The sequence below is a fragment of the Ursus arctos genome, unplaced genomic scaffold (assembly GCF_023065955.2).
Source record: "Ursus arctos isolate Adak ecotype North America unplaced genomic scaffold, UrsArc2.0 scaffold_14, whole genome shotgun sequence".
NCBI classification, from domain to species: Eukaryota; Metazoa; Chordata; class Mammalia; order Carnivora; family Ursidae; genus Ursus; species Ursus arctos.
Genome location: NW_026622808.1, coordinates 45356554 through 45373015, shown reverse-complemented (window position 1 = coordinate 45373015; position 16462 = coordinate 45356554). Strand labels below are relative to the sequence as shown.

The following is a 16462-nucleotide window of genomic DNA, read 5'->3' as shown; positions in this document are numbered from 1 at the left end:
GAACAAGACAAAAATGTCTACCACCGACACTTCTGTTGACCATTGTGCTAGAGGTTCTAGCCAGGGCAGTAAGGCAAGACGAAGACATAAAAGGTATCAAACTGGAAAAGAAAGAATAAAACTGTCTCTCTTTGCAGATAATATGATCTTGTATATAGGAAATCCTAAGGACTATACACACACACACACACACACACACACACACCCATGCTCTTAAAACTGAAAAGACAAGTTCAACAAGATTGTATGATGTAGGATCAATGTACCTGTACTATTGGTGTTTCTATACAGTAACAATCTGAAAATGAAATTAAGTAAACAATTCCATTTACAAAAGCATCAAAAAGAATAAAATACTTGGGAATAAACTTAACAAAAATGTGCAAGACTTCTGACGAAAAACACAAAATAGCATTGAAAGAAATTAAAGTAGACCACAATAAATGGAAAGACATCTTTTGTTAATAGATTGGACTGTCTAATATTAAGATAGCACTATTCTCCAAATTGATCTCTAGATTCAGTGCAATTCCTATCGAAATCCCAGCTAGGTTTTTTGTAGAAAATGGCAGGCTAATCCTAAAATTCATATTTCATGATGTAAATGCCAGGGACTCAAGAGAGCTAGCACAGTTTTTTGTGAAGGACAAAGTTGGAGGACTCACATTCACAATTTCAAAACCTGCAAAACTACAGTGATCAAGACAGAGTGGTATTGGCATAACATAGACAGATAACTCAATGGAAGAGAACTGAAAATTCGGGAATAAGTGCTTACATTTATGATCAACTGATTTTTGACAAGGATGCCAAGACAATCCAATGGAGAAAGAACAGACTTTTTAACAAATGGTGCTAAGACAGTTGAGTAACTACAGGATTATGAAGTTGGACTCCCACCTTACACCATGGGTGAAAACTAACTCAAAATGGAACATAGACCCAAATATAAGAGCTAAAGCCATAAACATCTTAGATGAAAACATAGGAGTAAATCTTTATGACTTTGAGTTAGACCGGTGGTTTCTCAGATAGGATACCAAAAGCACAAGCGACAGCAGAAGAAAAATAAATGAGACTTTATCAAAATAAGAATCTTTTGTGCTTCAGTAGTCTTCATCAAGAAAGTGAAAACCAGAGGCACCTGAGTGGCTCAGTCAGTTAAGCATCTGACTCTTGATTTCAGCTCAGGTTATGATCCCAGGGTTGTGAGATTAAGCCCTGCATCAGGCTTTGTGTTGGCATGGAGCCTGCTTAGGATTCTCTCTCTTTCTCTCTGCCCATCTCCAATAAAATTAATTAATTAGCTAATTAATTAATTAAAATCCCAAAGTGCTATGTTAAAAACAAAACAAAGAACAGACTTGGAAGTGTTCATACAATTAAAAAAAAAAAACAAACTAGAGACAACCCACAGAATGGGAGAATATTTTTACAAATTCTATTTCTGATAAAGGACTTGTATTCAGAAATATATATAAAGAATGCTTATAATTCAACAATAAAAAGACAAATGACAATCTTAAAAGTGGACTAAGAGTTCGAACAGACATTTCTCCAATGAGGATATATAATCACGTAGAAAGATGCCCAATATCATTAGCTATTAAAGAAGTACAAATCAGGGACGCCTGGGTGGCACAACGGTTAAGCATCTGCCTTCGGCTCAGGGCGTGATCCTGGCGTTATGGGATCGAGCCCCACATCAGGCTCCTCCGCTATGAGCCTGCTTCTTCCTCTCCCACTCCCCCTGCTTGTGTTACCTCTCTTGCTGGCTGTCTCTCTCTCTGTCAAATAAATAAATAAAATTTAAAAAAAAAAGTACAAATCAAAACCACAATAAGATACCACACCATACCCACTAGGATGGAAACAATGGAAAGATTTATTAAAAAGTTTGGCAAGGATGTAGAGAAAATAAAACACTCATGCATTAATGGTGGGAATGTAAAATGGTGCAGCTATTTCTGAAAAACTGTTTGACAGTTCCTCAAAATGTTAAACATATAGTTACCATGTCACCTAACAATTCTACTCCTGGGTATATAGCCAAGAGAATTGAAAACCTATGTTCACACAAAAATACTTGTATGTAAATATTTAGAGCAATAGTCTTCACAAAAGTAATCGTAGTGGAAACAATCCAAATGTCCACCTGATGAATGGATGGACAAAATGTAACTTATGCATACTCCAGAATATTATAATGCAATAAAAGGGAAGGAAAGTTTGTCACATGCTACAACATGGATTAATCTTGAAAACATCCTACTGTGTAAAAGAAGCCAGTTTCAAAAAGCTATGTATTGGGGGCGCCTGGGTAGCGCAGTCGTTAAGCGTCTGCCTTCGGCTCAGGGCGTGATCCCGGCGTTCCGGGCTCGAGCCCGACATTGAGCCCCACATCGGGCTCCTCCGCTATGAGCCTGCTTCTTCCTCTCCCACTCCCCCTGCTGTGTTCCCTCTCTCGCTGGCTGTCTCTCTGTCACATAAGTAAATAAAATCTTTAAAAAACAAAAAACAAAAAACTATGTATTGCATGGTTCCATACATATGGAGTTTAGAACAGGCAAAGCCATAGAGACAGAAAATAGATTAGTGGTTGTCAGGGCCTGGGGAGAAGGAGAATGTGGAAAGTCACTGCTGATGTGCCCTGGGTTTCTTTTGGGGTGATTAAAATGTTCTAGCATCAAATAGTGGTGATGGTTTCACAACTGTGTGAATGTACTAGAAGCCAGTGATTTGTACACTCTAAAATGGTGCCCTTTATGGTACGGGAATTCTATCTTAACAAAGCTGTTGTCAAAAAAATTAGGCACATGTGGGGATTAGGATTCTGGGCCCTCTCATTGCCTGGATAAAGTGCTATTGAAACTAATTGTAAAGATCTGAGTACCACATAGAACAGCTCATTTGCTAAAAATTTTCCTCCTTGATTTCTTTTTCTTCTCTTTTTTATTGGTAGAAGCTAGAAATGCTTTTGTGCTGCTGACATCAACCTTTTTACTGCTTCATCATTTTTGTAGCCATGGAAAAGCGAACAGATGGTAACCTTAAAAGAGAAATGTTCAACTTTGGGGAGAGATTTTATCTTTGGCTGCTACCTTTTGAAATAATTCACATGCATGATCCTCTTGTACTGTATATTAAAAAAAAAAAAACCAATGTAGGAAAGATTTGGGTTTCTGATTAGAATTTCAAACCTATGGAGACATTTAGTAGAGGTGGAAATGTCTTTCCCATGAGATCTTGGGGCTGGATTTGTTTGGTGAGAAAACATATTCTTGCTCTTTTGCTTAAAGAAAATCTCACCTGCAGTTCTCTTTAAAACCACTTTCATTTCCTAAGCTTCTGGGAAGCTTTTATGAAAATAGTTATGTTGTCAGTGTTTGTTAAATCCATTGGTAATATTTCTGGTCAGCATATGTATTTTGTCTATTTAATTACTATTACAGTCGAGAAAATCGCAGTCATGGTCCATATCCAGTGCTCTATCTAGTAAAAGATCTTTTGACATTGCTGTTGGGATATTCGAACTTTCGAACATTCTCATGTTCGAACGTTCTCATGAGGCTTACCTGGTGGCCTCTGACCTCTCGTGACTTTTCCACACGTGCAGCACCACACCTTCCAAGAAGACAGGCGTGCTGTGGGGTGCCACACTAGGTACTCTTGCCAAAAGGTAGTTGCCAAGGTTTGGAAACCAAGGGCAGATGACTGCAGCCAGTTGAAAAATGGCTTCTTTTGCCTGTCTTCTCACCTTCCGCCTTTGCTGCTTGCAGGAAGATCTGTCTGCACTGCAAGTGCCCTCAGGAGGAGCACATGGTGACAGTGATGCCCTTAGAGATGGAGAAGACTGTCAGCAAACTCATGTTTGACTTCCAGAGGAACTCCACGTCAGACGACGACTCGGGCTGTGCCCTGGAGGAGTACGCCTGGATCCCACCGGGGCTGAAGCCTGAGCAGGTACCATTCTTGATGAGGAGGGCAGCTGTGGTTTGGGTGCTGCCCATCCTTCCTCACTCCAGTTCAGAAGGAAGAGTTCACTTTGCTGATTCAGAGAAGTGGTTGGGGCCCCACGGGTTGACAACGTCTGGGGCACCAGTGGGCGCCGAGGAAGAGCAATGAAACCGCGTCCTGCGTGGGCCATTGCTAATTCATTCTGGACTGCCATTGTTAACTGCCAACAGAAGATTGACTAGAAACTTCTCAGAAACATGGGCTTTGAAACATTGGAGAGGGAAACTTGATTTTTGAAAGGGGGAAGGGAGCTGTACATTGGCCATGAATCTTTAAGATTCTTTGTTAAAGGAGAGCAAGGACATAAGGGTTTGTCTTATTTTTCCCAGTGATATATGCTGTGTTTAAATACTAAGTTTGGCCTTGCTTTACAAAGAAAGACATTGGCATTTCCTGAAATATTTGGCGCTACCTACAGGCTGCAAATATTGTTGGCTCGCTCAGATGAACTCGGTTTCTTTCTGTTTGACTGCATTTTTCTCAGTGATGTACAGCCTCTGCGTTGCATTTCTGTACCTGGAGTTTTCTCCTCCACCAGCCTCATGTTGGTTTAGAAGCCCCTTCTTTAAGCTGGACACTCTCATCATCTCTGAGAGGTACACCCCTAGTTTTGCCTTCTGACACAGAGAATGGCTGTCTCTAGTGATCTTCCCTATGTCAGATGTGTGACATTCCAACAGAATGTTTGGAAGCTTAAAATACCCTGAAATTTTAAAGTCAGGGACTTTTGGTGTGATAATGCTTCTAGAAAAAAATTCTTTATGATTAGAGAAGACCCAAGAATTTGCAAACAACTCAAGAGCAGACCTCTAATAACATCTCTTTGATTAGCCGTTTCTCATTTTCTTCTTCCAATATTTGAGGTTGCAAATTGGCACCTGAAATCAGGCACACAGGTAGGATTTGTTTAGCTAGCAAAGTATTATTTAAAATTTGAATTAGTGACTAATTCTTAAAAATTAGGAGTTATGTAAAAGTTCGTCTTTATGTCTTGAAGAAGACCTTCCTAAGCCCTGCAGGCACTTCATTGTCGTGATCTCTGTTCTCATTCTTATGAGGAAAAAAATGTTTTAGAACAGAAACATTCACAGAAAATAATCTCCATGAGGATTTGAGATAGCAGCAGGAAGAAATAAGAACATTTTCTCTCGGTTTGCAGGTTAAGGTTATATCTTTATTTCCGTCTGTTTCGGTGAAGATTGTATTATTAAAGAGTTAGCTTCAGAAGAATGAGAGTATTTGATTGAGTTTGTCTGAACACTCAAACGAGGTGGTGGGTGACTGAATATCTTTGTTTGACATGACCATTCTCCTGCCAGTGTTTGAGCAGGGAGTTTTCACACCTAGATACATCTGTGAGCTTGTTTCATTTTCTTGCTAATCTCATTTCCAGCAGCTTCTAAGAGACCCATCTTTCTTTTGTTCACCTTGCTTTCTGCTAAATTGGGCCCTGAAATTCTAAAGTTAAGTTATTTGGGGTTCCCTGCTTAGGTAGACTCTTCTCTAAGACCATGAAACACCATCATGATTTTTCAGACGCAGAGAAAATTTTCTGTTGGCCCAAGAGAACAGACAATTGCAGAAGCTGGGGCCTTGGCTCAGGTCACCAATTCCAAAAGTGAGTGCCGTTGATAGTATTTTTGGAGGCCGCTTGACTCATCCAAAATGAACATTTTTGGGAAACATAAAACAATTTTTTTTAATTTGTTTTGACAGAAAACAATTAATGCTATCAAACAAGTGGTTTGAATTATGTCCAATGAATGGATATTCCCATCTCTTATAATTCTGCTATTCTTTGGATGGTTTTCTCTATTCCCTGAATTTCTTCAAACCTATGTGACACAGATGGTTAGGAAGGGCAGTTCTCCAGAGAGACGCTCTCTTCAAGCTGTTTGAAGGGCTGTATGTTTGCCTAATAAAATGGGAGTCTGTATTTAAAGGTGTTTGAAGGGATCATGCTGCATGAAAGAAATGGAATTCCAATTTTAAAATTAGAAGATCTTTTAAAATCTATTACTTATAGAACTATTTCTATGTTTAAAGGTTTTTTAAAAGCTGTGTAGAATGTTCTAAGATTAGACAAATTTGAGACCCTGAATGCTTTTCACTAAAAATGCTGAGGTTTAATATCATCGAGTTGTGTCCGATCTAAGAAAATTCATTTTTCTATCAAGAGAAATTACAGTGGAAGTTACATGCTTTGTGCTACAGGCGAAATACCAAAGACCAGTTAGGGTTGAGAGTCATGTGCTCTCATTTCTGTTAGAAACCTTTCATTTGACTCCCTGATCATGGGGTTGGTAATATACCTTCAGGTGATACTCTTTATTATTCTATTTCTTCTGAGAAATGCCTTCAATTAAAAATAATGCACACGGAAGTCACCTCCCATTGAGGGAGGTGTTTTTGAATAGGGCATTTAATTTCATAAAAAGCTACTAGCTGCAAAACCCAGCCTTCCTAAAGCAGGGCGAAAAGTGATAAATATAATAGGTGATGCCAGAAAGGAAGAGCATTTATGTCGTGATTTTTAATGACCGGACTGAAAAGTCATCAGTGAGGTTGCTCCGATCCTTCCCCTCTGTTCACCTCAAACAAGGTGTGTCGTGTCATCCAGAGAGCCCTCCGGTCCCTGAGCTGCCGTGACTGACCGTCTGTAGTCTTCTTTCAAGCTCCAATTTGTCTTCAAATCAGTTAATAATACGTGCCCTGTCTTCTAGAGACGTTCTAGTGATCAATTTACAGTAGATGATACTTCAGGAAGAATTTGGAGGATATTTAACAGGCCTTAAGAAAGGCAAGTGGTGAGCAGGGTTTCTGTACCTGAACACTATTGGAATTCTGAGCTGGATAATTCTTTGCTGTCGGGGCTGTCCTGTGCAGGGTAGGATGATAAGCAGCTTCCTTGGCTTCTGCCCACTGGATCCCAGTAGCACACACCACCCACTCCCCCAGACCTTGGGGTGACCACACCTGTCTCCAGGGAGTGCCCAGTGACCCGGAGGGATGGGTTGGGCACCCCCGTTGAGAACCACTGAATTGACGTGATGTTAAAACCTAAAGGATCTGTCAGCAAAATTCTGGCCCAGTCAAGACATAAAAGGCTGACTCACATCAGCAGAAATTTGTTCAAGTGCCTACCATGTTCTAGGTCCAGTTCCATAGCTGCTCCCTTGTAACAAGGTCAGGTACTTGGCGGAGTGAAAACATGGTGATCCCTCGCTGCTTGAACAGAGGCCAGTGCTCTGCGAACAGACCCCGCTGTGCCTAATGTCAAAGGAGGGATGGGAGGGGTGTGAGGAGCGGGCAGTGGTGGGTGCCTCACCTCTGTTCTCCAAAACAGAAGTCGCTTTCTCCTTTTGTGTAGGGAAAACGGGCTCATTGAAAAAACAGAGAAAGAAAAAAAAATATGAGACACCTAAGGAAGTATGGATCAAAATCACCCATAATTTCACCAATCAAGAAGTATTGTTCTGCAACCTTTATTGTATATGTGCAGCAAGCATCTTTATAATAGGAGAACTTTCCGTTTTGTTTCGGGCAAAGATGCGATGGTGCCGTCCACTTACCCTGATCTTTGTTCCCCTCATGTATTGTGAACAGATTTGGTATCTGTGTTTCTAGATCCAGGTTACCCTTTGGAATGGTTGTCTGGTCCTCATTGGTGGTTGCTTACCTGCAGTTGTCCCACCCACCACTAGGGAGCATTTGGAAATGTATGTTTAGAAGGAGGTAGTTAGTGTCAAAACAGTTCCACAAGCATTAAAATGGGTAGAGGCTTGAGATGCTTAACATCCTGAAGATTACCAGATGATTCTGCACAAAGAAAAAGCCATCCCTCCCGAAGGCCACGAGTAGCTCCATCGAGCACCCCTGGGCTGAAGGGTTATTTTTGACCGTGTGCCTTATTGGCAGCTTTCCTCTGCATTAAATAAGGGGCAGCGGCCATCCGTCTTGTACATTTGCCTGTTCCTCCTTCACAACAATTCTCAGAGGTGGGGTGGTCTCATGTAAACCTTTCTGAGGCTTTTGATTTATTGTGACAAACTGCTGTCCAGAAAGGGTGTAACTGGTGAGTCTTCTGGATGGATCGTCTTCATTGGGTACATATGGATGTGTTTTTTCTATTAATTCTCATTGCTCCGTGCAAACCCGAAGAGACCAACCGATTGCATCTCCTGAGTGAATTCCTTTCCATCAGTGTTTTGGATACGCTGAGTATCTGTAGAGGGTTCTCGAGTATGAATGCCCGAATCCTTGGTCTCCAAACATTAGTAATACTACCTTGTCCTTAACTGTGGTTTTGCGCATAAAGAGTGGCAATTCAGTTACTGGTCTGGAAGTCTCAACTTGCACATCAACCCCTCACAGGAAGGATGAAGAAATCAGGAGCAACCGTCCAGTGTTTGGCTTTCCAGTACTCTCTACAGGAGAGGGGGAATTAGTTGGTTCTGAGCCCTGTGAAAGTCTAGAACGATTTCTCTTGGAGGTACATACAATTCTTGGTTTGGCTTTTAATTCAGTGACGGTTGCTCATCCGTCAGGTATCAGATGAGATGTGTTTCCTCAAGGAGCTTCTGTGACCACCTCCTAGTCCCAGTACAAGATTAGGTCCCCAGGTATATGCTTTGTAGCAATCCCTGCTACTTTCCTTATTAACACTTTTCAAACATAATTAGATACTTACTGGTGTAATTACCTGTTGGATATGTATCTCCTCCACTTTGCTCTAAGATCCAAGAGGGCAGCCATCTTGTCTGCTGTGCTCTTCAGGAATCCCCCAGCCCCTCGCACAGAACCTGACCCCTGGCAGCCACCCAACTAATGGTTGTTACGAGGCAGGCAGAGGACGTCATGCAGAAGCAGACAGGCTCAGGATTGCACCACACGGAAAGAGAAAAGTCTTCAAAATGTTTTTTCTGCATAAAGGATGATTCAGTATCGATTTTCCCTCCTCCTTGTGCTTCTCTCAAAGGCACGTGTTCGAAGCAGATTCCCCAACCATCTCGAGTGCCTCAGGGCCCCCGACAAGGGGCAGGAGACAAGTGGCATGTCCCGAGGACCGTGCCCTGGCACATGCCTACAGCAGCGCTGCTGGCTCCAAGACTGTGGGCTGGAGCCGGGGGTGGGAGCCAAGGGCCTGGCCGGGAAGCATTTGTGTCCCCATCCAAACGCGCGGAGCCTCTTGGGACCCACGGTGTGAGGAGGAAGCAGCGTGGTCCGGGGGAGGAACCAACCTCGCCTCTGCGGTCAGGCAGGTCTGGCTGCTGCTCTATCCCTTCCTGACCTCAGCAAAGATGTGCAGTTTTCTCATCGTCATGATGATGACAGTGGAGAAAATTATTAACACTTGTCACGTGCCCCCCAGCTTTTCACTTTGCTCGCAGGATTCCTTTTCCATTCTCAAAGCAACCTTATTTGGAAATTCTTATTCCTGTCTCTGTTTCAGAGGTGAATAAAGCAAGGCTCAGAGAAATTCAAAAAACATGCCCCTGGTCACACAGCTGATCAACAGAGACCATCTCAGCCAAGCTGACCTGGGAGCTGGTCCTCTCAGACCTGTAGGCCACAGACACTGCCCTGGGCCCCAAATGAGGGCATGTGTGCACACGGAAGGTGCTCCGTAAAGTGGTTGTCACCTCCCTGCCCTTCTGTGAAGCTGTAGTGACACTGATGACCACTGTCCCGAGTGGGCAGGAAGAGGGTGAAAGGAACGTAGGGCCGACCAGGACAGAGGAAGGTTAGGTGGGCATGGAGGAGGTGAGTGAAGCATGGGCTGAACGGGAGTCCTGGGTTCCTTCTTGGCCTTCTCAGAGGCTCGCAGTGAAGTCATTTTGAATTCTGCCGGTCCAGAGGCCTTTCTGTTGCCCAGGTTGTCTGCTGTGTGCATTGCAAAGGTGCCACATCTTTCTGACGCACTTCCAGTTCCACTGAGCCAGAGCAGCTTGGACGGGGGCCCATGCGGAGCCACCTGACCGAATTCTCTCGCAACCCAGGCAGGTTGCTGGGCTGAGCTTGGCCACCCATCTCCCTCAGTGCCTGAGGGCTCCTGCCACTTCACAGCCACGAGGGCTGGGAGGAGTGAGTCCCCGGAGCATTTTCTGTGGGCTGCTCAGAGTGCAAAGAGGGCCTTCCCACAAAGAAGAATATCCCACAAACTGCCCCCCGGGGATCAGCGGGTCAGCGGCAGGTATCACTCCTGGCTCTGGCCTCTCTTGGCCACTTAGAGCCTCTTTAGCACCTGTCTCTAATGGGTGGGCTTCTTGGCAGTGCTCCATGGGATTGCGTTCCCCCTAAAAGTGTACAGAGTGAATCAGAGAGAACACTGGAGATTTGGGGGAAGAGGGAATAGCAATGGGCTTTTCTTCATGCATTCATTCACTTACTCGGGAGACACGCGTGTGTATCTACTATGCTTCAGGCACTGTTCTAGGCACTGAGGCTAAAACAGTAAACAAGATAAGGTTTCTGCTAGATTGTATTTGTAAGGGGGTGGGTGTTAGAGACATAAATTAGAAAACAAATAGATGTTCAAGATCATTCAAGATGGTGATACATGAAAAAAGAACAATAATGTTAATAACGGTGATGTAAACATTTAGGGAACTCCCAGTGTCAGACATGATCCTGGGTGCTTTACAAGTGCTGTCCCATTTAATCCATGCCACAAAGAAAATACAGCAGCTTCTGTGACAATGGAAGTTGGCCAGAGTGTTGGAGGGACCGGCTAATCTAGACCGATTGGTCAGGGACAGCCTCTCTGGGGAGGTGGTATTTGAACTGCTGCTGAAGGACGTACAGAAGGTGGCCATGCAAAGATCTGGCTTGTTGCAGATGTTACAGGACCCATTTGTGTGAAGCTCAGAAGTGAAATGAAATCAGTATCAACTTTGCATTTGCATGAAGAATTTGGGCAGGGGTTGGCGAGTGCTTTGGGGAGAGATGAATGGAGCCCATGCAGTGTCCAGCTCTGGCCAAGGCATCCGTGGATGTGAAGCCTGGAAAACCCCACTGTCTTTTTAGCCCCGGGAAATCGAAGGAGGCTTCACACCCATCACCTCGATGTTTCTGTCTGCAGGTGAGGACAAGGCAACAGAGAGCCCCTCATACGGATACTCCCTGTAGGTTTCTGTCTGTGCGTTTTGTCTGATGCCCTACCTTCTTAAATGTCAGCCTGTCAGAGGGAGTCACATGTTGTCTTGTTCACAGAGTGTGCTTGGTCCCTAAAAGAACGTCTGATACTTATTACCCATCCGATAAACAGATGTTACCTGAATAAACAATAGCATTTCATCCTTGTACAAAATCCCTCCCTCTTCCCGTGAATCCCTTGCCACTCAGAGAGGATCAGAAACTCGACCAGGTTGCCACGGATAGGAAGGGGCGGAGTCACGGCTCACCCGGGCTGTCTTCTCCACTCCACTGCCAGTTTGGGCTCTTCCCCCTCCACCCCTCTTTCTTCTGCGGCGATCCACCCAGGATATCACAGCCAAGGACGCCGATGTGGCGTGTGTTGGAAGAGCTGGCGGCATGTGTCACACAAGGCTCTTTCATTCTCAGGGGAGGGAAGGTTCCCCTAATCTCAGGTTGATCCTGGTGACTAAGGGATTCCTCTTTTCTCCACCTCCTGTTTCCCCATCAACGGCAGAAAGCAGGAAACTTCAAAGGCTGATTTTCCCCCATCAACAATCCCTGTTTCTCTCTGGCTCTCCTCACTCTCTCATCCTGGCTGACAGCCCACACAGTGAGAGCCACATGTCCTCTTCCTCCTGCACTGGCCCTCCTGCCTGTGCAGCGTCACGGACCCGGGCACTCAACCCTGATGCTCATTCATTCAGCAGATATTCAGCTCTGTGCCGGGCACTGAGGGACGGGCGTGAGCAAACAAGTCTCCTTGCCCTTCTGGAGCTGACATCGTAGGAGAGGCTACAGACAAATTAGCCGTTTGTCTGTACAAGTGAACAAGATATGTGCAAAAAATGATGTCTGTTGGAAAAGCAATAAAAACGGGAGATAAGATTTAGAGCCAGAGCAGACATACTTTTTCTGTGAAGAGCCGTGTAGTAAATATTTTAAGCTTTGGAGGATATATAACCTCTGTCCCAAATACCGATGTTGTAGTGGGAAGGCAGTCATAGACAGTATGTAGACGAATGGGCATGGCCAGGTGACAAGAAAACTTTATTTACAAAAATAGTCAGTGGGCCTGATTTGACCCAAAGGCCGTAGTTTGCTGGTCCCTGATTTAGAGAAGCTACTTTAGATGGGGTGGCCAGGGAAAGCCTCTCCAAGGAGATGACATTCGAGCTGAGTTGTTCTGTAGAATGACGGATAGATTACCCACATTTTGTCAGCCAAGGCCAGTGGTTTTCAAAGTATGGGTCCCCTACCAGCAGCATGAGGTACTTTGCCACCTGGGAACTTACTGGAAAAGGCAGATTTCCAGGCTCTGTTCCTTTGAAGGTGGGCCCAACATTCTTTTTGGACAGAGACTTCAGGTGTTTCTGATACATGTCCAAGTTTGAAAACTGCTGCTCTAGGGTAACGGAAAAACCAATGTTAGAAATATATGGCTCTCCCAGTTAGTAGCTGTGTGACCTGGGCTGCCCTGAGCTTCACTCATTTCGTCTGTAAATGAAGAGCTCGCGCCCAGGTGTGAAGAAGCTGTGAGGACTAACTGAATTTGTCTCCAAAGAGCCTGGGAGATGCTGACCCCTAGGTGGTCCTCATGAATGGTGGCTGCTGTCATCACCCCGGTCATTATTGGGTCTTCAAGACACTGCAGCAGAGTTGCCTGTGGGTCATCACTGGGGATGAACCCCAGAAGCTGCCCCCTTCCTTCGGCATCCTGCCCCTGGCTGACGTCTCCTGAATATGGCCTGAATAGAAGGTTGTTTGTTAAAGGAGAATTCAGGATGCTTTCGTAGTCCTTTCACTGGTCCTATTCCTCAGCCCTCTCCTTGGCCTGCTCACTCAGAAAATGCTCTGGTCCCTGTTATTGTAGAAGCATGAGTTTTACAGCTGTGACTCACCCCTGGGCTGGGTCCACAGTGCCAGCAACCAGCTTTGCCATTCACTTTCGGGCTATTGACAGCTTGTTCTTTTTAATGTGTGAAGCTGTTTACGCCAAGAGGGACAGAGGCTGCAGATCTGGGGGAAGGGAGAGAAGAATGACAAAATGGTTCATCTCTCTAGGCCTGCTGGGGGTTCTGGTTCTTAAGAAGGGAACGTACAATCAAATCATGCCTCTAAAAACCCCACAAACACCATCATTAGACTCACCAGCCGTTTGCACTACCACCTTCATTTCATTATTCCATCAGTACATGCTGAGCTCAAAATGGAATTTCATGGCTGCAGTGAGACGCATGGCTCCCCAGCTGGATTGGATTACATTTTCTAAGCGGCCTCTCCTGTGTTCACCTTCCCTGTCACTCATCCCAGGGCTGTCGGTGCGGTGTGAGAGGTGAGTGGGGAAGGAAGGTAGAAGGAGGCCCCACAACAATCTCAGGAAATCAGTCACATGAATGATGGATGCCGTGTTGATCTTGGCTCCAGAAATGCTCTGACATCATCACATGGCAATGGGAAATATGCCTGTGTGCACTCTTCAATAAAACTGCCTGTTAATGAACTTATTTTCAACGGAGCTGTCAGAGATGGGACTAGAAGCTGGGTTCAGGCTTCAGGGCCTCTGCTGGATTACATCAGCAGCCTTGTGGCCAGGGTCCCCGAGCAGGGCCTTGTCAAGGCTTGTGTGCAGAGTGTGACGCCTAGAGAAACCAAGATTCATCTGCAAACACAGGAAAGGAGAGCTGCCATGGAGGTTTCTAGCTTTCAAGATGGATGGCCCCCGCCTTTATAGTAGATGCTTTCCGGGATGCTCAGGACGGCGAGCGGGCCTCAGGCCGTGGACGTCCTGCCTGAGTGCGTGGCTGCCCGCCCTTTCTGTGGACTGAGCGGCCTACGCTGTGAGCTGCTGTGACAGCTGATTTACTCTCAGGTTGATCTCTGCCTTATGACTCATGAGCTATTTTGAGTAATTTCATAGGATGGTTGGATGAGTCTACTATCAAGTCGATTAATAACTAATCTCCACCTATCCATCTGTTTCTCTGTACACTCATTCATTCACTTTGCACTCAGCCATTTATTCATTTGACCATTATTTATTAAGTCATCGTTACCTGCAGACCCTTAGTCCAGGTGGGATTCCAGTGTAGCTGTTTCCCGAGTCCAGTATCAAACAGGTGCTTCCCAGCCCGTCTGGAGATTTTGCTTTGCGTGACGCGGACTCATTCACAGGCAGATGGAGACAGCCCTCTTTGTGGAAGATCCACTCGCAGACTTGAGGCTCTGTGCTGCTCTCCCATGCCTTCTGTCTTTGAAGTCCCTATTCCTCCCAGCTCACAGTGTTCCAGAGCATGAGCTTGGACCCTCGCTCGCTCTGTGTTCAAATCCTAGCAGTGTTGCTCCCAGACATTGACCAAGTTCATCTGCCTTCATGAGCTTTCTGTTCATCTGAAAAATGGGAACATCATTATCTGACGATAGCATGGTTGTAAGGATTAAATGAGACAACACCTTAAACGTGGGGCTTTCTTTTTAATAGTGGAAAATCGGAAGTAAACCCCATGTCCGTCAATGGATGAGTAGATAACAAAGTGTGTCGTACCTGTAGAGTAGAATATTATTCTGCAATAAAAAGGAATGGACTCTTGAGACGGGCAACAACATGAAGGAATCAAAAAATCATTATTCTGAGTGAAAGAAGCCAGACCAAAAAATTCCATACTGTATGATTCCATTTATATAACACTCTAGAAAATTTAATCTATAGTGACAGGAAGCAGATCAGTGGTTACTTGGGGATAGGAGGGGTGGGGAGAGTGGGAAGGAGGAATGGCAAAAAGGAAGAGAACCCTTTTGAGGGTAATAGCGTTTTTTTTTTCTCTATCTTGATTATGCTGATGGTTTTATGGTGAGATACATATATATGTATATATGGCAAACTTTATCAAGGTATATACTTTGAGTATGTGCAGTTTATTGTATTTCAGTTACTTCAATCTAGTGACTGAATGAATGAACTTGCTCTTTAGCAGAAAGGAAGGAAAACATCTTCTCATACCAATAGTGGGTTCTGCCTAGGGTTCTGTGGTTGCCTCAGGATTTCATGGGGCCTTTTGGCCAAGTGCTGTCAGAAGGAATTTGTTTAGTATTAATTATGCACAATAAAAAGGAGATTGGGGACAGAACTCATCAACATCCAGATGAAGGGCACTGAAAAATCAGTTCCACAGACTGGCTCATTTCATCATCTCTGCAAATTCTCTAGGACAGTGCTTAATATGTAGTTGACCCTCAGTAAATAGTGGTGGCAATTGTTATTGCTCTGGCTGATTAAAACTCAGTGATCAGATCTTGCTAAAAGAAACTAATTACTTAGGCAATTTCTGAACCTGAATTTCCTGCACCAAATGGATAAATTCATAAGCTCTCACTTGAGAGGGGATCAGGGCCACTGCATACAGTTGTACAGTTTGTGCACTGCACAAAGGCTCCCAGCCAAGGGGGTGATTGGGGGCTGATAGTCACCTGTGCTCTGATGATTCCCAAAAGGAGTACCTTTTATTTAGCATAAGGCACCTTGCATCTTACCTTGCTGTGTTTCTTAAGAGATTGGGGGCTTTTTCTAATTTGTAGGTGGGAGGGTATCTGTGTAATTTCCATAAAGGTACCAAAAAGTCTAGCAGCAACATAGAAGGGACTGTAAACATTAACTAGCCTAGCTTATTGATGACTTTATTTCTTATTTCCCTGCAATCCTGAGGTTTTGGGAAATCTATTGTCTGACCCTTGCCAAAGAATATTAGAGAAAGTGGTATTCCAGTCCTCGGTGGCATTGAGTAATTAGTAGTAGAAAGGAGGGAGATTTTTTTTCCTTCCAGTTTTGATGGTCAAGATCATGAATACTTCATGTCCCTTTCTATTTTCTCCTTCCTCTTTCACATTGAACAAATCATTGCAAACATAATAGCCTTGGACAGAGAGGTAGGCAGGGGAAGGTGCTGAAATACCAACCAACCAATTTTGCTAAGCACTTGGCACCTCTTTTCATGTTTGAGGGAGAGGTTCAGATCAGTGTGGATAAATTCGACATTGAGCTTGTGCATGATTTTGAAGTATCCATCTTCTCCTGAACCCCATTGCTATGTGGATAATCAAGTATTCATCTGGATGATGACTATTACATGAGAAACAGCTCTGCTAAAATCAGGTCTGTGGGTAGTCCTTCCCAAGCATAGGGATTAAAAGCCCTAAATGTGGTGTCAGACACACCAGGAACCCGATCCACGTCTGCCACTCTCTGTCTGTATTTATGATTAGAGCAAGTTATTTTACCTTGGTGAAGTCATTTTTCCTCATTTGTGAAATGAGG

General features: G+C 44.3%; 1 protein-coding gene across 4 annotated transcripts in view; it reads left to right on the top strand.

The window, feature by feature from the left end:
• The window catches only part of PRICKLE2 (prickle planar cell polarity protein 2), a 311727-nt gene that overhangs the window by 221328 nt on the left and 73937 nt on the right, over positions 1–16462 (top strand). For all 4 annotated transcript variants that reach the window (XM_026501177.4, XM_026501174.4, XM_044384993.3 and 1 more), the window contains one exon: positions 3780–3963. In XM_026501177.4, coding sequence (XP_026356962.1) covers positions 3820–3963 — 144 coding nt within the window. In that variant the 5' untranslated portion in view covers positions 3780–3819. The remainder of the gene's footprint in view (positions 1–3779; positions 3964–16462) is intronic.